This window comes from Dasypus novemcinctus, chromosome 6, assembly GCF_030445035.2.
Source record: "Dasypus novemcinctus isolate mDasNov1 chromosome 6, mDasNov1.1.hap2, whole genome shotgun sequence".
Taxonomy (NCBI): Eukaryota; Metazoa; Chordata; class Mammalia; order Cingulata; family Dasypodidae; genus Dasypus; species Dasypus novemcinctus.
In genome coordinates this window covers 81,862,068-81,887,446 of record NC_080678.1, presented here as the reverse complement: position 1 = coordinate 81,887,446, position 25,379 = coordinate 81,862,068, and the positions used below count along the sequence as shown (strand labels likewise).

General features: G+C 37.4%; 1 protein-coding gene across 1 annotated transcript in view; it reads right to left on the bottom strand.

Annotated features, from left to right (window-relative positions):
* Positions 1 to 25,379, bottom strand: part of MCU (mitochondrial calcium uniporter) — a 245,098-nt gene that overhangs the window by 69,084 nt on the left and 150,635 nt on the right. The window contains exon 2 of the mRNA XM_004473835.3: positions 4,765 to 4,834. Coding sequence (XP_004473892.1) covers positions 4,765 to 4,834 — 70 coding nt within the window. The remainder of the gene's footprint in view (positions 1 to 4,764; positions 4,835 to 25,379) is intronic.

The window sequence follows — 25,379 nt, the reverse complement described above, 5'->3', positions numbered from 1 at the left end:
TCAATCTCATGTGGCTGCTTTTCTGGGCAGTGTGAATAGTCAACCTTAATAATGGAGAAGAAAATACCCAAAAGGACAAGTGAAAAAATTGGAATATAGACCGTAAGTTTAAACTTCTTAATTGTACTTAGGTGGTTACATAAGTTGTATTAGTCAGCCAAAGGGGTGCTGATGCAAAGTACCAGAAATCTGTTGGCTTTTAGTTTGGGTAGAAGCTTGCAGTCAGAAGTCCATACAGATTAAGTTACTTCCCTCACCAAAGTCTGTTGCCACATGTTGGAGCAAGATAGCTGCCAGTCTCTGCAAGGGTTCAGCCTTCTTCCTCTTAAGGCTCCACACTTACGTTTTCTTCCAATCTCAGCTGTAGGCTGGCAAAAAGCTCATCTCTCTTCCTAGGGATAGTCTCTTTCTGGGCTCAACTGCTCTGTTCTCTCCACAAGGCCAGCTGTAAACTATCAGGAACAAGGTTTGGCTCTCTCCCTGGGGCTCCAGTATCAAAAACTAAGCCTTCTGCTCTGCTGTGTTGTTTTCTGTGTGGAATGTCTGCCCACCAAGGGGGTGGGGACTCAACATTCTACTGATGTGGCCAAATCAAAGCCCTAATCTTAATTTAATCAAGTAAAAGATTGAATTTAATACAATCAAAGGGTATCACACTCACAGGAACAGACCTGTTTATAAACATATTTCTTTTTGGAATTCAATAATATCAAACTGTCACATAAATGAATATATTTATTCTTAGGAAATACACATGGAAGTATTCAGTGTTCAAGGAACATGATATATACAAACTTATTCTCAAATGTTTAGAAAATAGTTAAACAGAAAGATGAATGCATAGAGAGGATAGATGGATAGATAGAATGATACAGAAAATGTGGCAAAATATTATAAGCTGGTAGATCTGGATATCTGGATATGTTGGGAATTCTCTGCATGGGATCTGTATTATTTATGCAAGCAACACAACAATAAGTTTGAAATTATTTTAAATTTAAGTTTTTTAAAGAGTCAGTCTTACTGGGTGCTTCAAGATAATGTTTTCGTTCGTCCACATTTTGGTTAAGTTTTCAAACTAAAACTTTTACTTACAAAAAATTCAAACTGATAAATATCAAAAATGGAAAAATGTAAAGCATTATATCTATCAGCATTCTCAACTTCATATATAGGTTGGTGAGAATTCTGCAACATAAAAACACAGAGGCTTTGCGTTCTATCACCGTTGGTGATTAAATAGCTTCATTACTTTCATTTCTTTTTTGTTGCCAAGGCTTTCTTACATTGGAATGAAAGATATATAGCAGTGGGTTATGTTTTCTTTAACAATGGGAAAATAATTTTAGTATCCTTAATATTTTGATAACAATAATTTTCAACTGTGAATAAGAGTGACCATTAAAAACATAACATGACTCAAAAAAATCTTCTCTCCATTCTCCCAACACTATTGATCATTGTCATAGCAATGTATTTCATAAGGAAATACTGAGAATATAGGAAATAGCTATGTAAATAGCACAATTAAGAAATGTGGAATTTTAGACTTTTACTTTTAAAAACTAGGGTCAACATGGTTAGTAGCAGTGTTATAATATTTGTACATCAGTTGTAACAAATGCACGATCCACATGTAAAATGTTATTAAGAGGGGAAAGGGAAAAAGGGAGAGGACATTGGGTATATGGGAATCACCTATAATCTATACGTGACTTTTCTGTAACCTAAAGCTCTTTTGAAGACAAAATGAAAAGAATAAGATATTGGGTGAATAAATGGAAGCAAATGTCACACACAAGACAACAATCTTACAGTGATGAAAGACAGAAGTTAAAAAAAAATTAATTTTATGTTTTATATTTTTGTATTATTTCAAGCTTTTTAAAAAAGTTTTTGTATTTATTCATTATTTTTAAAACCATCATTATTGTATCATTTCCCTAATAATTGTATTTGGCTATTATGTTGGCTTCAATTTTGAAGAAGTTTTGGATCACAGAAGGGTTACAACTATGGCAGGAGAGGATCATTGGTATGGGGTGTCAGAGATGGGGGATGCACGGCGGGGTGTTCACCTGGGGCATACCTACAAGGCATATGAATGTGTTCCAGTGTTCACGGGGCACTGTCACAGTGGGTGCAGACCCACAATAATCAAAGAAATATTGAATTCCCATCCTGGAGAGTTCTGCCACATTCTCTAATGGGATAGAAAGAATTCCGAGTACAGGGGCAGTGACTACTGAAGGAAGATGTACCATTGATGGGCCCTTGATTATGATGACTGCACTTATGAACCTTTACTTTTGAAATTGAAACTTAGCAGAGTATCATAGGGTGCCTAAGCATTACCTCCTGAGAGCCTCCTTGTTGCTCAAATGTGGCTTCCCTCTAAGCCAAAACTCAGTATATACATGCATTACCTTCCCCTCAGCGTGGGACATGACTCCGGGGGATGAGCCTCCCTGGCACCAAGGGATTACTACCAAGCACCAACTAGCAATACAACTGGAAAAAGACCTTGAGCAAAAGGGGTAAAGGATAGAGACAAATGAGCTTATATGGCTAAGAGACTTCAAAGTGAGTCGGGACGTCATTTCAGAGGTTACGCTCATGCATGTCTCAGCAAGAACTCACTGACTGCTAAAGTAAATATTACCTCAAATAGCAGGGCTCCTGAGAGCTCTGGAGACATGAGACACTATAGGCAGGACAGACAGCTCAGAAATTCGGTGCCCTGCCAGGGGGCCCTACTTTGGAATTTGCACTCCTCAGTGTGACAGAGTTGGACTCAGTTGTGTTTTCCCCACACATGGCACTACTGCCTCTCTATTTGAACCTATAGTTAGTACTAGACTTGATAGTTTTATGTCCAAGAGACTTAAATCTCTGGGCTGTCCATGTGCCAGTTGGGCCCTGAATCTCAACAAACTTGCAATACCTACTCTTCAGTTCATTGGAGTCACCCAGGACAACTAACAAGGAGATGATAACTGACAATAAGAATCTCAAGGAACAGAGAGAGTCTGCAACTGTAAGCAAGAAATTCTCATCCATCTGGCCCCATGAGATCTAAGCCCCCTTTCAATTAGAAGTGGAGGGGGTATCATCATCCCATAATGCTCAGGATTGGGGAATGGATGATGGATTAGAGTAGCCTTACAGTTGTTTTACTGTAGACTTGCTGTGATCCTAGCAATGGAAGGACTTTTATCATGGATGTGGAGGTAGTGGCCACTGGAGGTTCTGAGGGGAGGGAGAAGGAAAAAATAGGTGTAATTTGGGGGTATTATTGTGACTTGAGAATTATCCTGAATGACAGCGCAATGAAAGATAAAGGCCACTGTATATCTTGTAATACCCAGCTGTGGTAATGAAAGGAAGGTAATGGAACCTGGGAGTGGTGCTTGCGTAGATGTGGACAGCCTCCAAATGGCTGCTTAATGGTTTTCAAGATAGTCTCAGGGTAAGAGTGGTACCTATTCACTGCGTTGGAGGAGCCTAAGGAGATAAGAGAGATGGCAGTGTGGGCAGGTGGCATTAAGGCTCCTTGGCCCCTAGCCATGTGGAATATACTATCATCTGGACATACACTGAGTCTTAACTGGGGGCAATACACCTACCTGTCTTCTGCTTGCAAAGTGCTGAGTGCCACTTTTAAGTTTTGCTTTATATATTGATATTCCTTTATCATTCTTTAAATATCTAGAGATAGGAAAAAGAAAGCTAGCTATTATTTTGATTTTGGCCTTTATTTTCTTTAGCCTTTTTATCCTACAAATGAGCAACCACAAATAGATATTTCCTCCAAATTTAGAAGACTTAGTAAATATGAATATACTTTCTACATATTCAGATTATTAAACAGCGTTGGGGAGGGAGTACTGATAACACTGCAAATATCTCTACTGATTAAATATATGTTGCTCTAGGCTTTTCATGACTCATTGTTTGGAGTTTCTTCAGTTTTAGGGGTCCTTGTGAATTGCACAGTGTTCTTTCAATGGTTGCCATGCCAATGAATTAATGTTTAAAAGGTTGAAATTAGAGTTCTATCAAAGTAAACTTTACACAGAAGAAATATATTTAAGCTAAACTTAAGCCAAGTAACCTAAACTTCAGTTATGTGTGGTAATGGGTAAGAGAAATGAAGAAGAGAGTTGTAAACAAATCTACCTACTACTGGAAAAACAACTATCCGGTTGTCAATTTGGAGCATTGTGGACATTTATAAAGGACTACATGTGATCCCCAAGCATCTGTTCACCCCTTCTCATAGCAAACAAGAATATTATAGCATTGAACATAAAGGAAGAAAAAGACAATGAGAGCAGGAGGTTCCAGTCTTTGAATTGCTTCTGTCTAGGCTCTGATGCCACCAGGGGGCTGGAGTGTTTGGTCATTATCCATAATATGAAGACTCAATTGTTAGAGGAGATACCACATTAACTATGTCCCCAGTTCTAAACACAAATGATAAGACTATTATAGAGTAACATTCCGTTACCTAGAAGACTTGATGGATCTGTTGGTTTCACTTCCTGGTTTCTCCTCTAAATTCACTAGTGTTTACTTAATCTCTATCTAAAAAATTATATTTTTCTTTAGTTCCCTTTTCTCTCTGACTTCCAAGCCTGACTTAAGTGAAAGGGTATGGTTTATAAATTTATATGTTGGTTACAGGATAGGAAACATTTAGCTATGGGGGAAAACCTCCCACAAAAAACACTAAACATAAAAAATGGATTTGCCAAAACTTACCATCAGAGGGCACAACAGTACTGCAATAAACAACTCCCAAATTCTGCCAGGAAGAGAGCCTCTGATGCACCTAAAATTGAAAAAGACACATCTACTATCAGGACAGAACAACAAATGTTATAAACATAGGCATGTATATATATATAAAAGCTGCTTTCTGATTTTGAAGAAAAGTTTAGAAATATAAATAAAATAAAGTCCTACAAAGACCTAAGTTAGTTTTCAAGATTATTTAAAAACACATTGAATATATATACACACGTATAAATACAGACGTTATGGTGAAAAAAATTAGAATTATACCACACAAAGTTTTCTCAACTACCTTTTTTTACATTTAATATTGGTTTTAAGTGTTAGTGAGTCTAAGTTAAAATTTCTTGCTGCTTCTTGCTTAGCTTTTAGACCTGCATTTCCTTCCTATATTTTACCGGGTATAAGACAGTAATTAAATAGCTGTATCCCAAATTCTACTCTTACTGGGTAAGAGATATGGTCAGTTCACTCTCCCTTTTGTTAACTGTGGACAGGCAACTTCACTCCTTGAGTCCCCAAGCACAACTTTATCCTCCCACACCTGTATCTGCTTACTCCTTCCTCAAAGAGTAATGTTACTGTGGATTTAAGTTAGGAATTGAGGTTCTCATAATGAAACAAAATTTCAGAATGTTTAGAATATTGAATACCTTTCTCACTTTCCAAGTGTTTAAATTCGTTCCTTTGTAGCTTTTACTTTCCCATCCCCACAAAAAGGATCAAAGTAGGAGGAAGAAATGAAGGAATTAAACCAATGTATTAGCCTCAGAGTCTGCTGTTACAGTCCAATCCATTAGCCTAAAGAAAATGCATTCACGATGCCATGAAATCGCATGTTTTAATACAACTATGACACAACACAGACTTCCGCCCTTCGTGTGAATATTATTAATCCCCACCTCGTTCCACCTGCAGAACATGCTGGAGTGTAAGACTGACGTTTATACAAACGTAAATAATTTAAAATTACTTGCTATTTAAAGCTGGTTATGCTACAGTAATATGCTTGATGCTGTTGTTAAGAACCTCTCAATTAATATACACAAAGATTTTACTGTGGACTTTGATTTTCAGAGTTTTCTTTTTAGTCACAGAACATTTAGTCAAACAATCTTACTCTGGTTAAAGATGGGTATGGAGGGGAGTTCTAGAACTCCAATTCTTTGCTAGAGCTCCCTACAGGGATTTAGAGAATCCTGAGGCACCATGAAATTGGAAGACAGCTATGAATCCTATCCCTTAATCTACCAATGAGAAAACTGAGAACCAAAGAGGGAAAATGACTTATTAAGAGTCACGTATGAGTTAGAATCAAGGTTTGAATCCAGGCCTCAATACTGACAGTCATCTTTCATACAAAACACATAGCATCAGTACGGAACACACAGCATCAGAACGGAACACACAGCATTAGTACGGAACACACAGCATCAGTACAGAACACACAGCATCAGTGTTGCCCTCTTTAGGTTCAGTTTGCTCAACAATAGAATTTAGGGGCTGGGACATTTAGGTATCTTCCAACAATGTGATTATATTTTAAACATTTAAGTTATTTTAATTCTTTTGAATAGAGAAAACAAACATGATATAAAAATTTTAAGTATAAAAAAAGTAAAATATTAAGTCTTACACTTAATATTGCTCTTCCTCCAATTGTTACAGCCTAGCTATTCAGTTCTCTTTCTCAGAAGTAACTGTGGTTATATTTTATTTGGGTATCCTGCCAGAGACAGAGGAGTACATGTATAGTCATTTCCATGTATGCATATAGACTTTTGAAAACACAAAAGGTACCATGCTTCAGCACTATTATGCATCTGGATTAAAATTTTTTTTTTAAGTGAACTCATTGATTTTAGTGTCTGAATGGAATTACACTGGTTAAATAGTTTTTATGGTACATTTTTAGATATACCATATCTTAATATCTTAGAGCCTTTAATATTCTTCCATGGCTGCTGCTTCTAGCTTAATTTTTCAGGTTTAAAGCTTTCATTCATTAGGAACTTTAGTTAAAGTTGAGAAGTAGAAATCCAATTAATTTTCATAATGACTACCCAATTGTCCCACTATCCATGTATTGAATAATCCATCTTCACTTATTTGAAATATTACCTTCATAATTTTCTAAATTACACTTATATACATTTGGATCTATTTCTGTACTTCCATACAATGATCTGTCTGTTTATACCCTAATAACCACATTGTTTTAATATTCTATCTTTATAATATATTTTAGTATCTAATAAGGTTAGTTCCCCTTATTGCTTTTCCTTAAGAATTTTCCTGGCTATTCTTATTTGTTTCTCCATATGAACTTCATAGTAAGTTTACCTATTCCACAAATTAAAAATTAAAAATCAAAAAGTAGTATAGTGTAGTGGTTAAAAACACAGAAGCTAATCAACCTGTCTAAATTCAGATTTTGGTTCAGTCTATTACTCTAACTGCAACCTTGGAAAAATTCCTCCACCTCTTTGTACCTTAATTTCTTCACTGAAAAATGGGCAAAGAGTCATAATACCACCTATAAAGCATTTAAAACAGTGTCTGGCACAAAGTAATTGTGCAATAAATATTAGTTTGTGTTTGTTTTATTTTTAAGTCAAGATCATATTAACTCAACGTTAACATAGGGGAAATTGAAGTTTATACAATTTGGAATCTTCTTGTCCAAGAACCTGGTAATAAGTCTTTCCAATTGTTTAAATCTTTATTTGTATCCCTCAGAAGCATTTCAAAGTTTTCTTTAGATGGATTTTGTTTTTTTTTTTTTAAAGATTTATTTTCATTTATTTAATTCCCCTCCCCTCCCCCAGTTGTCAGTTTTCTGTGTCTTTTTGCTGCATCTTGTTTCTTTGTCCGCTTCTATTGTCGTCAGCGGCACGGGAAGTGTGGGCGGCGCCATTCTTCGGCAGGCTGCTCCCTCCTTCGCGCTGGGTGGCTCTCCTTATGGGTGCACTCCTTGCGCGTGGGGCTCCCCTACGCGGGGGACACCCTGTGTGGCACGGCACTCCTTGCGCGCATCAGCACTGCGCACGGGCCAGCTCCACACGGGTCAAGGAGGCCCGGGGCTTGAACTGCGGGCCTCCCATGTGGTAGACGGATGCCCTAACCACTGGGCCAAAGTCCGTTTCCCTTTAGATGGATTTTGTATACCATTTTACACTCATGTAATGCTTTTTATATTAAATATTGTCCAACATTAAGATCATGATCCCTGCTTTTTTTTTTTTTTGTATGTCTATTCTTTAATTTTTCAATTTCTGAGTTTCTTTGTTTCAGGAATGACTCTAGTTTTCTTTGTGATCTAATCTGAGGATCTTTTCCGTTTAATAGGAAGGTTTAGCCTATTTACATTTATTGATGTAACTCATATGTTTAGTTTCCTTTCAGTCATCAAATTTTGTGCTATACTTTGTTTTTTATTGCCCTTTTCTTTTTAAATAAAGTTTTATGTATATAATTCATACATGAACATATATAAATAATAAGTGTATAGTAAAAATCGTGAACTTACAAAACAAACATGTTTATTCAAGTGAGTATGAAATGGTATCTCATTGTAATTTTGATTTGCATTTCTCTGATGGCTAGTGAGTATCTTTTCACGTGCTTTCTAGCCATTTGAATATATTCTTTGGAGAAATGGTATTCAAATATTTTGCCCATGTTTTAATTGGGTTGTTTGTCTTTTTGTTGTTGAGTTGAAGGATTCCTTTATATATTCTAGATATTAAACCCTTTTCAGATCTGTTTTTATTAAGATTACTGTATTTTGTCAAATGCATTCTCTGCACTGATTGAGTTGATCATGTGTTTTTTTTTCCACCTTCATTCTGTTAATGCGGTATATTACATTACTTGGTTTTCTTATGTTGAACCAACCTTGCATACCAAGGATAAGTCCCACTTGATCATGGTATATAATTCTTTTAATATGCTGTTGAATTAATTTTGGTAGTATTTTGTTGGGGATTTTCACATTTTTATTCATAGGAAATATTGGTCCGTAGCTTTCCTCTCTTGTGGTATCTTTATCTGGCTTTGGTAGGAGAGTGATGTTGGCCTTGTAGAATGAGCTGGGGAGTGTTCTCTCCTCTTCAGTGTTTTAGAAGAGTTTGAGCAGGGTTGGTTTAATTTGTCTTAGAACGTTTGGTAATATTCCCCTGTGAAACCATATGATCCTGGGCTTTTTTCTTTGGAGGTTTTGATTACTAACTCGGTCTCTTTACTAGTTATTGGTTGGTTGAGATCTTCTATTTCTCTTCTAGTCAGTATAGGTACTTTGTGTGTTTCTAGTATGTTGTCCATTTCATCTAGGTTATTGTATTAATCAGCCAAAGGAGTGCTAATGCAAAATACCAGAAATCGGTTGGTTTTTATAAAGGGTATTTATTTGGGGTAGAAGCTTACAAACACCAGGCAACAAGCATAACTTACTTCCCTCACCAAAGTCTATTTTCATATGTTGGAGAAAGATGGCTGTGATGTCTGAGAGGGTTCAGGCTTCCTGGGTTCTTCTCTTCCAGGATCTTGCTTCTCTCTCTGGGTTCAAGGTTTCTCTCTTCCTGGGGCTTGCTTCTGTTTCCTCTATGAGCTTAATTCCGGGGTTCCAGCTTAAGGCTTCAGCATCAAACTCCAACATCAAAACTCCAACATCAGAAACCCCCAACTCTGTCCTTTGCCATGCCTTTTATCTGTGAGTCCCCACCCACCAAGGGGCTGGGAATCAATGCCCTAATGGCATGGCCCAATCAAAGCCCTAATCATAACTTAATCACACCCAGGTACAGACCAGATTATAAACATAATCCAATATCTATTTTTGGAATTCATAACCATATCAAACTGCTATAGTTATCTAATTTGTTGGCACATTGTTATTAATACTATCTTCTTATACTCCTATTAATTTCAGTAGAGTCAGTAATAATAGCCTCCTTTTTCAGTTCTGCTTTTGGTTATTATTTTTGTTTTCTCTCTTTTTTTTGTCAGTCTAGCTAAAGGTTTGTACTTTCATATGTACTGGTATTATAAATACCCATGTGGTTACCTTTATTGAAGGTCTTTATTTCTTTATGCCACTTTCAACTACTGTCTAGTGCCCTTACCTTTCAGTCTGAAGAACTCCAATTACCTTTGCTGTAGTGGTGATGAACTCCCTCAGCTTTTGTTCATTTGGGAATGTTTTTATTCTCTCCCTCATTTCTGAAAGAAAGTCTCACTTGATATAAAATTCTCGGTTGGCAATTGTTTTCTTTTAGCACTTTAAGTATTTCAACCCACTGCCTTCTTGCCTCCTTGGTTTCTGGTGAGAAAGTGATACTTAATTTTTCCAGGACTTCCTTGTATATAATAGGTTGCTTTTCTCTTGCATCTTTTAGAAGTCTCCCATTGTCCTTTACATTTGACAGTTTAATTGGTATGTAATGGGCATACTTCTCTTAAAGTTTATCCTGTTTTGTATTCTCTGTGCTTCCTGGATGTATATATTCATATCTTTTGCTAAGCTTGGGAAGTTTTCTGTCATTATTTCTTTGAATACTCTTTCTGCCCATTTCTCTCTTCTCCTTCTAGAACTCCCATAGTGTATGTATTGGTATGCTTGACAGTGTCCCAGAGGATTCTTTGGCTGTTTTTACTTTTTATAACTATTTTTTCTTTATGCTCTTGAGTTTGACTCATTTTAATTTTCTTGTCTCCAAGTTCATCAATTCTTTCTTCTACCAGCTCCAATCTGCTGGTAAAACCCTCCTGGATTCATTTCAATTATTGTGGTCTTCAACTACATTAGTTCTATTTGGTCCCTTTAAAAACTTTTGTCTCTTCATTGAGATTCTCATATTGTTCATTCATTGTTTTCCAGATATCCCACAGTTCTTTCTCTGTATTTTCCTTCATCTCCAAGAGCATATTGTTGTCTTCATATTCTTTAGTTCTTTGTATTATCTTTAATCTTCTTGAGCATATTTAATATCTCTGTCTGATCTGTCCACAGCCTGATTCTCTTTTGTTGGCATTTTTAGATTTTTATGCTACTCCTTTGGGTTGGCCATCATTTCCTGTTTCTTTTGTAATCTTGTGTTGCACACTATATATTTTATTATTTTAATGGGTTAACTCTGGGATTCATTCTCTGAGATGTCTGTTCCTTGAATTTGTATCCAGCTATTGATATGACAGAGATTTTCTTGAGTGTAAGGAGATAACAAAACCAATCAAATAAAATCTTTCACTGTCTTTGCAAATTGGCTTTGTGTTGGCTGGTGCTCCCCATCAGAGTTCAGCCCTTCCTTCATGAAGGTCTGCCCAAGGTGAATGCAAAGTGCAGGGTATTGCCTGTCCTGGCCTTGTGCCTGCTAGGACTTAAGAGTTCCCCTTTTTACAGGAGTTTGAATGCTCCTCGTCTTCCCAGGAAACATCTCTTCCCTCTTCTTGATGGTTCACTGTAGAACTTAAAGCAGGTAAGCCTTTCCCACAGGCCCCTTGCCTTAAACAGATTTCACTGTCTTAAACTGCTTTTGCCTGAAAGGCATTTTCTGGGAAGTGGGCACTTTGGAGAGGAGTTTCCCAAGTCAGCCTTTCCCAGCCAGAATAAGTCTGCAATGAGCTTCTTTCACAGTTCCCCAAAGCTGCACTTCCTTGACTTTTTATCTGTCCAGCAAAAGCAGCCCTTAAACTGTCCTCCACAGCTCTGAGGAAGCATACCATCTTTATATATCCTCCACTGCTTTTTCTGGAGCAGGATGAAACAATGGCCACCCTCAGTGCCAGGCACCCAGTGATTCAAAGTAGCTAATCAAAAGCAGTGATCGGACCACACTTCTCCTCCACATCCAGAATTTGGGGAACTAGGTATTTATGTCCCTCTCTGGCACCAGCAAGTTACATCAGGGAGGGACTAGACCTCACTGTTGCCTGCTGCAACAGAATGGGGGATAGGCAATGATAACCACAGCAGGAAGAGAATAATTCATTGGTATTTACTGCAATTTACCAGCTTTTTCCTTCTGCTTCTCCCTGGATGTTGCAGAGTGTTCTACTAGACTATGGATTTTCTAAATAGTTGATTCAGACAGTTACTGCCTATTTAGTAGTTCTTCTCGTGGAGGGACTGATTCCTGGTGCTTTCTAGTCCACAATCTTCCCACAATCCCTTGCTCCAATTACAGTTTAATATTATCAAAGAGAAATAATTTTCTCTTTGAATATATTAAAATGCTTAGTATATTTTATTAAAATATGGCCCAGCATTTCCCTCACTAGAGTACATTGCTAATTTATAATGGGGTCATAATTCAATTTATATACACTTGATTTTCAAGGGAATTTCAGACCTATAAATCAAGGCAAACACATAGGACCTTTTCCTTAAATATTTCAACATTAGTTTCCTAATTAGGATATCAAATCTAGTCCCCAAATTATCAATAAGGTTATTTAAAAATTAATGATATTTATCCACCTAACTCACAGTGCTTTGTGAGGATTAAGTAAGATGGTGTATATAAAAGCATTCAAGTCCTTTGTCATAAAGTCTTCACTACTAACATAGCAACAACAGACTAAAATATTCAGGGGACTCAAATCTAAACTGTAATTAGTTGTATATTATATCATGCAATACACTATGAATTGATGAAACGTCAGCTTTTTGATACTAATAAAACATGAATATTTATCCCTTTAACTGGTAAGTAATGCTCATTAAAGTCAAAATTGCTTTATAAAAGGTAGTGAAATCAATAACTAGATTCTAAGACTGAAAAAATTTGATGTCTAACATAACACTACTTATGAACTATAATAGTTTGATGTAAATTAATTTCATTGATAAAAATGTTTCTATTTCATATTTTGGCATTACTCCCAAATTACAATCTATGGTCAATACTGTATAAGAACTAGAGTTCAATATCTACTAAGAGGGATAAAGAGACCCACGGGTTCTATGGTCATGGCAGAAGGGGTTCACTGCCATGACAGATAGCCCTTCTTTGGAGCTGGTGTTTCTGCGTGATGGAATTGGACTCAGAGGGGATCTCTTTTCACAAGACTTGCATGCTACTTCATTGGAATTGTAGTTGGTGCTGGGTTTAAGATATATGTAGGGGATTTGAATCTCTGGACTGATAATATGACACCCAGGCCCAGAGCCTCAACAGACTTCAGCTCCTACACTTTGATTTATTGGACTTACTCCACTCAGCTAACATGGAGTTGAAGAAGGTCAACCACCACAACATGGAGCCTAGAGTGTCTACAACTGGAAGCGGGAGGAGTGCATCCAGTACCCATGTGGAATCTAAGACCTCACTTGACATTGATGTGCAATGGACACAACCAATCCAATGTCCACAGAGAAAATGTGGAATGGGTGTGGGAACGGTAGCCATGGTGGCTGCTGGGTGTGGGGAATGGGAGGAAGAGATGAGATGTGGAGGCGTTTTCGGGACGTGGAGTTGTCCTGGATAGTGCTTCACGGACAATTACGGGACATTATAGATCCCCCCAGGGCCCACTGGATGGAACGTGAGAGAGTCTGGGCTATGATGTGGACCATTGACTATGGGGTGCAGTGATGCTCAGAGATGAACTTACCAGGTGCAATGGATGTGTCATGATGATGGGAGAGAGTGTTGCTGTGCGGGGAGTGGGGGGCGGGGGCGGTGGGGTTGAATGGGACCTCATATTTTTCATAATGTAATTTTTTAAAAAAATAATAAATAATTAAAAAAAATATCTACTAAAACTCCATTATGTAATCTAGATCCCTAGCATATGAGTCAATCCTTTACTAACATTTACAATATATAATAATAATACCTTGATGGTTGTTGCATTTTGTTTCATGAATGCACTTTTACTCTCTTGGTTCTTATGATAGATATGTTCATACCAGAACAAGAAATTTCTGCTTTTCTTAAGTGACAATCTGCCTTCCTCACAATGGAATGGAAGATTCTATTTCATTCCTTTTCTTCTATTTATTAAAAATCTACTAGTCATAAGGAAAATATTCTGCTTAGTGGCCTCTTTATATCATCCTACCATTTTAAAAATAACTTTTTAATCCAATATTATGAAACTTTCAAACATACAGCACATAAGAATTTACAATGAACACCCTATACCTACCATCTAGATTCTACATTATCAGATAACTATCCATCTCTCTGTTATAGAAATTCTAAATTCCTGTATTTTCTTTTAATTTTTAAAAATGTATCACATTCTCCAATTTCATTTTCTTTGCAAGTTTCTTACAATGCTCTTAGATTTCATATATATTCCTATTTTTCATTTGTCATATTATATTCTAATTATCTGTTTAGATGCCTGCCTCCCCTGATTCAGAATGATGATCATCCAAAGACTGCATTCATTTCTTTATATACTGGTTTCCCCAAGTACACTAAGAGAAAATAGATGCTTAACAAATATTTATTTAGTTGAGTTGACTTTCGTCTTCTCCCTTGCCTTAGTATCTTTGAAAAGCTCTATAACTATGCTTTGTGTTCCACTATTCCCCTGAGAATTATTACTGATTTGTTATCTTACCGCTGAACTACTCTGAGAAATAAGGAAGTAATTTTGATTTCTATAGCATTTTGGGATATATATTCAGAGTACAAATTTTTATCATATTTATATTTAATGACTATTTTTGGCTGCTGTGGGCTTAAATGCATTCATGTTGAGATGGTTATGAAATATACTACTAATTATTATTTTTAAACAATAAAATACCTCAATGCAGTCGGGGGAAAAAATAGCCTGAGTTTAATTTTAAAGGACTCACTGTCCCATAAAATCTAGCATTTGTACCTTTCAGTAATCGTTTGTGCAATTCAAAGCACCATAAAGTTTAAGATAAAGGGGAATGAAATCAGAACGCAAGCTCCATGACAGTGGGAACGCTCAATAAGTATTTGTTAAATGAATAAACATAGCTGGTTTGAAAGATGTTTTTACTGAGAATAAAAACAGAACGTTGGATGCTCTTTTTGACCTACAGTTCAGTTTGGCTATGATTCTTTTCATCACCTGAATTCATATTTCCTTTCAGAGTACCATTAAAATCTATGGAATCTCAATATCTGTTGACTTAACAATATTGGGAAAATATAAGTTAATGTATTCAAAGAAAATTCCCTTCTGTGGTGGCATAAAAATTAGGAAAATAAAGAGAATTTTAAAAAATATTTTACTTAGGCTGGATGCTATATAAACAGATATTAGTTATATTATTCTCTGTATTTTATATAACTGAAGTAGATCATAGTTCTTTAGTTCTTTTTTTTTCTGCTCTGCTGATGCTTGGCTGCTATAAGAATTCTGTGCTTGTTCTAGATATCTCCTACTCAAAATAGGGCCCATAAACCAGCAACATAAGCATCACCTGGGAACTTGTTAGGAAGGCAGACTCTCCAGCCCCACCTCAGATTTCCTGATCAGAATTTGCATTTTAACAAGATCCCTAGGAAATTTACATAGACACACATTAAATTTTTGAGAAGCACTGTTATAGTTCATCCAAATGAGATTCAAGGGGGGTATATGAGTTAGCTAGGACAGTATTCTCAGCCCTTTGACCTTTCTCATTTAGCAAGACCACAGCATAAACAGGGCTCACTGGGAACAATATGACATAAGAGTTCAAAGAACACTGCACTGAGTTTGAAAAGCTAGGCTCAGTCTTATCTTTATTTGTTTGACCTTGGATATTAGTTCTCTTCATCTGCAAAATGAATGGATTATACAAAATACATTGTACGTCTGGAATCAGTCTATGAATTTATGAAAATAAATATGAATATATTCTTTCCTGACAGAAGCGCACATATACTACACAAAGTAGTTTAGGGAAACAGTTCAACTATATGTGCTAGTTCAAGAAATTGGTCCTACTTAATATTATAGATGACTTGTCCATCAATTGCTTTATATATGTTCAGGTTTGAAAACCAATCTCTAACATTTTTACACTTGGTTTCTGGAGGATGCGTAATGGTGAATAACTTAGGAAGTGGGTGGCTGCTATTAATAATTCCCCTCACCGCTTCCTTCTTTGTTAAATTCTGATAAAACACAGGTAATAGATAGGATTCAGAAAAAAGTAAAATCAAATTCTATATTTTGGAAAAGAGTAAAAGAATGTTCTTGTTCTTAGGGGATGAAGGATTATGATGTTTGACACTGTCAAATGGATTAAGATATAATAATATGCAAATGTGTAAGATATGTATGTAGAGAGAAATAAAGCAAATGTGGCAAAAATATTAAAATTGATGAATCTAGGTGAAAGGTATAAGGTTGTACATTGAACTCTCCGCAGTTTTTCTGCAGATTTGACATTTTTAAAAATAAAAAGTTGAGGGAGAAAGTGAATTAACAAATAAAATTCCTATTGACCCCTAAATGACCTGTTGTAATCTCTCTTTTTTTAGAGTAAAATATAGATTTATTTATTTTTCTGTAACCATTAAAAGGCATTGGAAAAGCTAGGACAGAAGTGGAAAAAAATCAGTATGCAGACTATTCCATTAACTTACACTCCTCATGTTGATTCTTTATTTTGTGTTTTCCTTACAGACCTGCATAATTTTTTTTTTCTTAGCTAAGGCTAAAGTAAAAGAGGAGAAAGAAATGGTGTTGAGGAGTTTCTCACATCTTCCTTATGTTAACAGAGTATACAATTTCAAACCAAGGAGGAGGCCTTGTCTGACTTTCACTTTTACTGTAGCTCCAGCTAATAATGAAAAAGAATATAGTTGCCATTCGTAAGTATAAATAACTACAGGCTTCTCTCTCTCTCTCTCTGCAATGAGAGGGACACAACAGCTGCTATAACAATCACTCTCCACCCTCTCATGTGTTATGTAAGTATAGTAACTTTATACCACGAGAAGAACAAAACATAAAAAGAGAAAGTTATAGCAAAAACAGTTCGGTCTTGCTTTAGAATTCCTTATCCATTTATTTTAAGTTACTTCACCTGATTAAAAACAAAATAAACATACTGCCTGCATTTACAACATAATTGTCTTGCTTAGCTGGAAATCTCAAATTTGGATTAGAGTAATTGAATTGTGCACTAGCTGACTGGGAATGTTCCTTCAACCCTTCCAGACTTTAACCAACAGGAGTATCAAAACAAGCCTTATTTGTCTTTAAAACTCTGGCCTCACACAAATGCACATATTTTGATAATCTCTCTTTCTTCCCTCTACTCTCCTATTCAGCTAAGGGGATTTATTGTAATTATTTGCTTGACTTTTAAAGATATCCTTAACAAAACCATTCTAGGGTATAACTTCAGACAATGAGCATATCATTTTAAAAAGTTTTTTTTTTTTTTAAAGATTTATTTTTTATTTATTTAATTCCCCTCCCCTCCCCCGGTTGTCTGTTTTTTTTCTGTGTCTTTTTGCTGCGTCTTGTTTCTTTGTCCGCTTCTGTTGTCATCAGCGGCACGGGAAGTGTGGGCGGCGCCATTCCTCGGCAGGCTGCTCCCTCCTTCGCGCTGGGCGGCTCTCCTTATGGGTGCACTCCTTGCGCGTGGGGCTCCCCTACGCGGGGGACACCCCTGTGTAGCAGGGCACTCCTTGCGCGCATCAGCACTGCGCATGGGCCAGCTCCACACGGGTCAAGGAGGCCCAGGGCTTGAACCGGGGACCTCCCATGTGGTAGACGGACGCCCTAACCACTGGGCCAAAGTCCGTTTCCCGTTTTTTTTTTTTTTAATTTATTTCTCCCCCCTCCCTCCATTGTCTGTTTTCTGTGTCCATTCACTGTGTGTTCTTCTGTGTCTGCTTGTATTCTCATTAGGTGGCTCTGAGAACCAATTCTGGGACCTTCCTGAGTGGGAGAGAGGTGATTATTCTCTTCTGCCACCTTGGCTCCCTGGTCTGCTGCATCTCTTATTATCTCTCCTCTGTGTCTCTTTTTGTTGCATCATCTTGCTGCGCCAGCTCTCTGAGTGGGCCAGCACTCCTGCACGGGTCAGCACTCCACATGGGTCAGCTCACCACACCGGCCAGCTTAGATGGGAGCCCAATTGCCTGAGCCACATCCGCTCCCCTCATTTAAAATTAATACAAAAGAATAATAGTCATTAAAGGTCTTAATGCATTACAAAGGGGAAGATTAAGTAAGACAGTTAAAATAATTTTCATATATAATTCAAAACTGAAAACACTCAACCAGAATGGTCCTAAGCCATCCCTGCCTGGCTCCAGCTGCTCTTTCCTGTCTGTTTGGGGATCACAAGGGGAGCAGTCTCTTGGCAAGCATTTTTAATCACAACTTTAGTCTGGGAGAATGGCAGATCCTTATCTCTCTCCAGAGAAAGATCCTCTTAATTTTTTGTGCATGCATGAGGCTCAATTTTCAATTTATTTTAATTATGTATCCCTGCCATGTTCTATAAAGATTCTGAAGCAACTACAACAAATCATATACCATAAAATAGTGGTAAATTTTATAAAACTCTGAAACAGAAATTAAAAAATCAGGATCATGAAAAATAGATATAAAAACAGAAATCAAAGATTGGGGAAAAGAACATGTGGCCATCAAGGCCTTCATAATTTTTTTATATTAATTGTCATATTGGCTCTTAGCCTCTGTGGTAGGCAGAATAATGCCCCTCCAAAGACATCCATGTCCTAATCCCTGAATCCTGTGAATATGTTACATTACATGGTAAAAGGGGAATTAAGGTTACAGACAGAATTATGGTTCTGAAAAATTTTCCAAACATAATATGCTGTCAGGCTAAACACTGTCAAGCAGTAAAGCATGGTTGATTGTTTTTCTTTCTGATGCAGAGGCCAATTTCACTTTTAAGACACCAACCATGAAAATTAAGACTGGAGGGAAATTTTGAATTGGGTTAACTATCTGGAGTTTATAACCCAGTTAGTTTTTAAACCAGTTTTCTAGAAGGAACATGAATTCTTCAAAAAGCTTCTCATATGTAATTCATAGAATTTAACGATCAGATGAAGTTTAAAATTAGCTGACACTTGAGATGTGTTCACCAAATGCAATGAATGTCTCATGATGATGGAGGAGGTTGTTGTTATGGGGGGAGGAGTGGGGGGAGAGAGGAGGGGGTTTTATGGGGACCTCATATTTTTTGAATGTAACAAAAAAATAAATTTAAAAGATTTTTTAAAAAATTAGCTGACACCTTCACTACATTTTACTCACAGAGAATACTTCATTAGGAAAACTTCAATTCTTGTATTTTAGACCAAATGTTTTCATTTTAAAGAATTTTCAAAAATCCTACAAACAGTTTCTGCTAGGATTTTCATCATAGTTCTCTGTTCCCTTTCTAGTCTATTTCCTGCAATATAGGAATTCATCACTTCTCCCAGACAGAAGTAATGATGATAAAGATGTTGGAAAGTTAACAAAAATGACACAGTGCTTTAGAGATAAAGCAAGAATCAATTTCAGTTGGCAGACTGAATCTAGGAATATAACTTGAGGTGCAAAGTTTGTCCTGATTTCAATAATGAGTTGTTAGAGACAGATTATTGTGTGAAAACTAGTATGTCACTAAAACAAAAAACAAAACACCACCACAAAAACCTAGAAAGGAGACAGATATATAGGATGTGTAGCAAATAACTATTGGTAGAAACACTATGAAACTTCACGCTATTATCCCATCTAAAAATATTAGCCAAATGAATTAGGCTGAAAAGAAATGTCTACTTCATCATTTGCCAGTAAAATATCAAGTAATTCCTTGCTATGCCTCTCTTTTAAAGCAAAACTTAAATAACTGTGATAAATTAATCGTGTAAAGAAGTATGAAACACACACGAAAAGTAAAAACAAAGCAAACAACAAAAAAAGTAAAACTCAGAAATACCAAAAAATATGTATTTCTTACTTTTCAATTAGGTGGGACAGTTCATGAGTATAGCCTAATAGGAAAATGAGAAAAATTATTAAGAACCAATTCTAACAGCTCCTATGGTACAAAGCATATATACCTTATTTCTTACTGACAAAATTCTCTATATACATTAGCAAGTAAATGCAATAAAGGTGTATGTAACATTTTTTTGTGATGTACATATCTTCAAAAAAATAGAATTTCCAAAAATGATGTGGTGGGAGGTGGGGAGTGGGTTATATGGGAACCTCTTATGTTTTGGTATTTTTATGTTTTTTAATGTAACATTACTTGTGATCTATTAACTTTAATTAAAAAAAAAGAAAAAATATACACATGCATGCACATACATAATCTATAGCATAGATGAAATATTCTCTGCAGCACAAAAGTAAAAGCACTATTACTACTTCTTGTCCTATAAGAGATAAATACCATTCAACATCACAGAATAATGGTGCACCCTTTCTCCTCAGATTTATCTCCAGAGGAAAAATGTGGTTTTCTTTTAAGTGGGCAGAAAAACATTTTTCTGTGAGTCAACAATGCTAACTATGATACTTTTCAAAACATGCTACAATTGACCACTGAAAGAAAAGTCATATTAAGATAATCCTTGCTGTCTTCCTGTTTCACGTAGTTTCACTATTTCCTTCCAATTGTCTCTAAAATAAAAGATATATTTTTTAAAAGGAAAACTATATTAAAGATAAGAGGGATGAAGGACAAGGAAGAGACTCAACATAGTTTTTTCTGCTTTTTGAAACATTAAGAAATTGGGGGTATAGTTGCTTTATCATTTATTAATGTATTCTTTAAATTCTGATTTAAAATCTCAAAACAGAGAATCAAATGTGGCTCAAGCAGTTGAGTGCCCGCCTACTACATGGGAGGCCCCAGGTTTGGTTCCTGGTGCCTCCTAAAGAAGAAAAGCAAGACAGCAAGCTGATGTGATGGGCTGGCACAGCAAGCTGATGCAAAAAGATGACACAATGAGAGATACAACTAGCAGGGAGTGCAGGGAGTGGAGGTGGCTCAAACAATTAGGCACTCCCTCCCACATGGTGGTCTCAGGTTCAGTTCCCAGTGTCTGCTAAAGAGAAGACAAAAAGACACAGAGAGCAGAGAGCAAGCACAAATAACAAGTGGGGGCTGGGGCGGGGAATAAATAAATAAAATAAATCTTAAAAAAAGAAAATCTCAAAGCATACAACATTCTACCCACTAAAATAATTGTAATTGCAAGAAAAAACCCATTTAAATTATCTTAGGGGAAGTGGATTTGGCTCAATAGATAGAGTGTCCACTTACCACATGGGAGGCCCAGGGTTCAAACCCAGGGCCTCCTGACCCGTATGATAAGCTGGCCCACGCACAGTGCTAATGCGCACAAGGAATGCCGTCCCACGCAGGGGTGTCCCCCACGTAGGGGAGCCCCATGTGCAAGGAGTGTGCCCTGTAAGGACAGCCACTCAGCGTGAAAAAAGTGCAGCCTGCCCAGGAATGGTGTCACACACACGGAGAGCTGATGCAGCAAGGTGACGCAACAAAAAGAGACACAGATTCCGGGTGCCACTCACAACAATACAAAGTGGACACAGAAGAACACACAGTGAATGGACACAGTGAGCAGACAACTGGGGGTGGGGAAGGGGAAAGGGAGAGAAATAAATAAGAAAAAATAAAGTTTTTTTTTTTTTTTTAAGTAATAGGGTACAAGATCTACAACCCAAAATCAATCAGAAGAAATCAAGAAAAAAAATTCCAGTTAAAATAGCAACTAAAAGTATCAACTATCTAGGAATAAAGCTAATCAAGGATGGAAAGGACTTGTCCTCAGAAAACTACAAAACATTGCTAAAAGAAATCAAAGAAACCAAAATAAACGGAAGGACATTCCATGTTCATGGACTGGAAGACTAAACATTAAGATGCCAATTCTACCCAAGCGATTTACAGATTCAACACAATTCTAATCAAAATTCCAAAAGTCTTCTTTGCAGAAATGGAAAAGCCAACCATCAAATTCATATGGATAGGTAAGGGACCCTGAATAGCAAAAACTCTCTCAAGAAAGAATGAAGTTTGGAGGCTCATACTTTCTGGTCTTAAAACTTATTACAAAGCCACATAAAAACATCATCTTACTGGGCACAAGGACAGAGAGATCAATGAAACTGATTTGAGAGTTCATAAATCAACGCTCACATTTTATGGACAACTGATCTTTGACAAGGGGGCAAAGATCACTCAACTGGGAAGAACAGTCTCTTCAACAAACGGTGCTGGAAAACCTGGATCTCCACTTGCAAAAAAATGAAGACGGACCCTTATCTCACACCATACTCAAAATGGATGAAAATGCAGGGAAGCATCTTTAGGACCTTGTGTTAGGCAATGATTTCTTAGACTTTACAACCAAAGCACAAACAACAAAAGAAAAAGTAGAAGAATGGGATCTCATCATAATAAAACACTTGTGTGCATTAAATGACTTTATCATGAAAGTACAACAACCTACAAAAGAGGGAAGCATACAGAGATTGAGAGGTGAGGAATTTTCTTGTCTGCTTTTTGTTTATTATTATTGAAATAATGAAAATGCTCTAATAATTATTGAAGTGATGAATGCATAACTATGTGATTATACCAAATGCCACTGATTGTATACTTCGTGGGTTTTTTTTTAAGGATTTATTTTGTATTTATTTCTCTCTCCTTACCCCTCCCCCCCAGTTGTCTGCTCTCTCTGTCCTTTTGCTGGGTGTTCTTCTGTGACAGCTTCTATCCTTATCAGCAGCACCGAGAATCTGTGTTTCTTTTTGTTGCGTCATCTTGTTGTGTCAGCTCTCCGTGTGTGCAGTGCCATTCTTGGGCAGGCTGCACTTTCTTTCACGCTGGGTGGCTCTCCTTATGGGGTGCACTCCTTGTGAGTGGGGCTCCCCTATGCGGGGGACACACCTGGGTGGCACGGCACTCCTTGTGCGCATCAGCACTGCAAGTGGGCCAGCTCCACACGGGTCAAGGAGGCCTTGGGTTTGAACCGCGGACCTCCCATGTGGCAGGCGGACACCCAATCCATTGGGTCTGCTTCCTTGATTGTATACTTTGGATGAATTGTATGCTTTAGTAATATATATAATAAAATTGATATGTTTTAAAAAAAAAAGGCCAAGAGTCTTCACGAAAGTATTTCTTAGGCTCAACTTCACCTCACTCAAATTCATGATCCCACTGAATTGTTCAGCAACTAATGAATATCATTTTTTCTGGGAAAAAAAAAAGGAGGAACTGCCCAAGATAGCCTTAACTTTCCTTTAGCTTGATTTAACTTTAGACAGGTTTCTCCTTGACTTCATGCCCTCTGACCTGCCTCCAACCCCATTCTTAACCTGTTCAGGGCCTGCAGGGCTCCTGATTAGGTTCATGTGCAATTCTTTTCATTGACACTAACTAGGACTAAAGGGTCCTATAACTATATTGTGTAAATGGTGCCAGGAAGAAGGGTAAGAAACAACATGTCTGATGAGGGTTTATCCTCCAAGGGAGAAGCTTGGTCACTGTAATTACTCTACTTGGGACATAGTACACTGAGTGTTTGCTTTGCAATAGAGAGGTCTTACATTTGATGCCTCTGCAATTCTGGAAGGAGTAACAGAAGTTGAAGGGGGACAACAAACCAAAGGCTTGTTACCTTTTATTGGAAATCTCTTCCTCATACATTATATCTTAAGATGTGCTCATCTTAAAAGCAATAAATTATAGCCTTGATAGGTTTTAATGTTTCAGGGAATGAAAGACAAAAACCAACATCAGCAGTGTGAAAGAAATGCTTAGAAGAGGTCTGTGCCAGAAACAACATTTATTTGAAGATCTACTTGAGCTGCTGTGCCAAAATAGTTTTATCACTTGGATTAAAAGTAGCTGCAGGTAGCGGACTTGGCCCAGTGGTTAGGGCGTCCGTCTACCACATGGGAGGTCCGCGGTTCAAACCCCAGGCCTCCTTGACCTGTGTGGAGCTGGCCCATGTGCATTGCTGATGCGTGCAAGGAGTGCTGTGCCACACAGGTGTGTCCCCCACATAGGGGAGCCCCACGCGCAAGGAGTGCGCCCTGTAAGGAGAGCCGCCCAGCGTGAAAGAAAGTGCAGGCTGCCCAAGAATGGCACCGCACACACAGAGAGCTGACACAAGATGATGCAACAAAAAGAAACACAGATTCCCATGCCACTGACAACAACAGAAGCAGACAAAGAAGACGCAGCAAAATAGACACAGAGAAGAGACAACCGGGGTGGGGGGGGAAGGGGAGAGAAATTTTTTAAAAAATTGTTACCCCTTTTAAAAAAAAAAAAGTAGTTGCAGAATGCTGTACTATAAAAGGCTTCTGTGGTCTACAATTAGGTTTAAGATTACGATTACCATTGTCACCTGATGATTACTGTAGTCCCTTGTTGTATGCTTCCATATGATTCGGCCCTCAGTTGTTGACATATATGTATATACTTCTTTTCCTTTTCCATCCCCTGCCACTCTGGTTAAAATATCTCCTCCAATTTTAGGAGGCTAGATTAGATGATTTTTAAAGATTTAAAATTCGTAGGGTCTAGGTATTAAAATATTGTTAGTTACAATATACATTGTACAGTATGAAACTAAATTACATTTTTCAAATAGTTACATATAGATTAGGATATATTACAAAAAATTATAGATGATTGTTTACAGCAATCATGTATTATTTTTTCCTCCCCTTCCTCTCCACCCTGCTGTTTTTACTGTCAGTGTTCATTCGCTGTGTGATCTTCTGTGTCTATTTCTCCTTTTGTCTTCTCTTCTCATTTTCTCCTCTAGGATTCACCAGGATTAAACCCTGGGGACTTCCAATGTGGAGCGAGGTCCCCTGTCACTTTGAGCCACCTCAGTTTCTGGTTTCTGTTCCATCTCATCTTCACTCTCCCCTTTGTCTCTCTTTTTGTTGGGTCATTATCTTGCTGTGTGGCTCTCTGGGTGGGCACGCCTTTACCAGGAGGCCCCGGGGATCAAACCCGGGTCCTCCCACAGAGTAGACGGAAGCCCCATTACCTCGCTCCATCTGCATCCCATCATGTATTATTTTATACTCAGAAAAAAATGACATGCTCTTTATAGTGCAGATGCCAAGAAAGGTTTGTCAAAAAAGACGGTTTTCAAGTCAACAGAATCTCTTACAGTTCTTTCCCAAGTTTTGCCTGATTTTTTCATCTCCTATAATTAAAGGTTTGGACTTAAACTTCAGAGTTGTTTGTAGCTTTGGACTTTACATTACATTGCCTGTTGATGCCTTTGCTCGTACAGAGACACTGTTTGTAATTGCTAACTTCCTAGTAAGCTGGTCTGTTCCTGTTCACTGCCAGTCCATGGCTGGCTATATCAATTGAATTTGTGTTTCGGAGGGGTTTACCTGCCTTGCTAGTAGTTGTTTCATTTCAGCTTCCTATTGGGAATCTGTTTGAACACCTGCCATGAATCATTCTCAACATATAAAATATCCAGGATGTTGTGCTGGTATACTGGACCAGGAACCGGACCTGTTCCAAATGCTCACAGCAGTGAGCCCATCATGCTATTTAATGTTTAGTACAGCTTAGAAGTGACAGTGATGAAAATGAACTA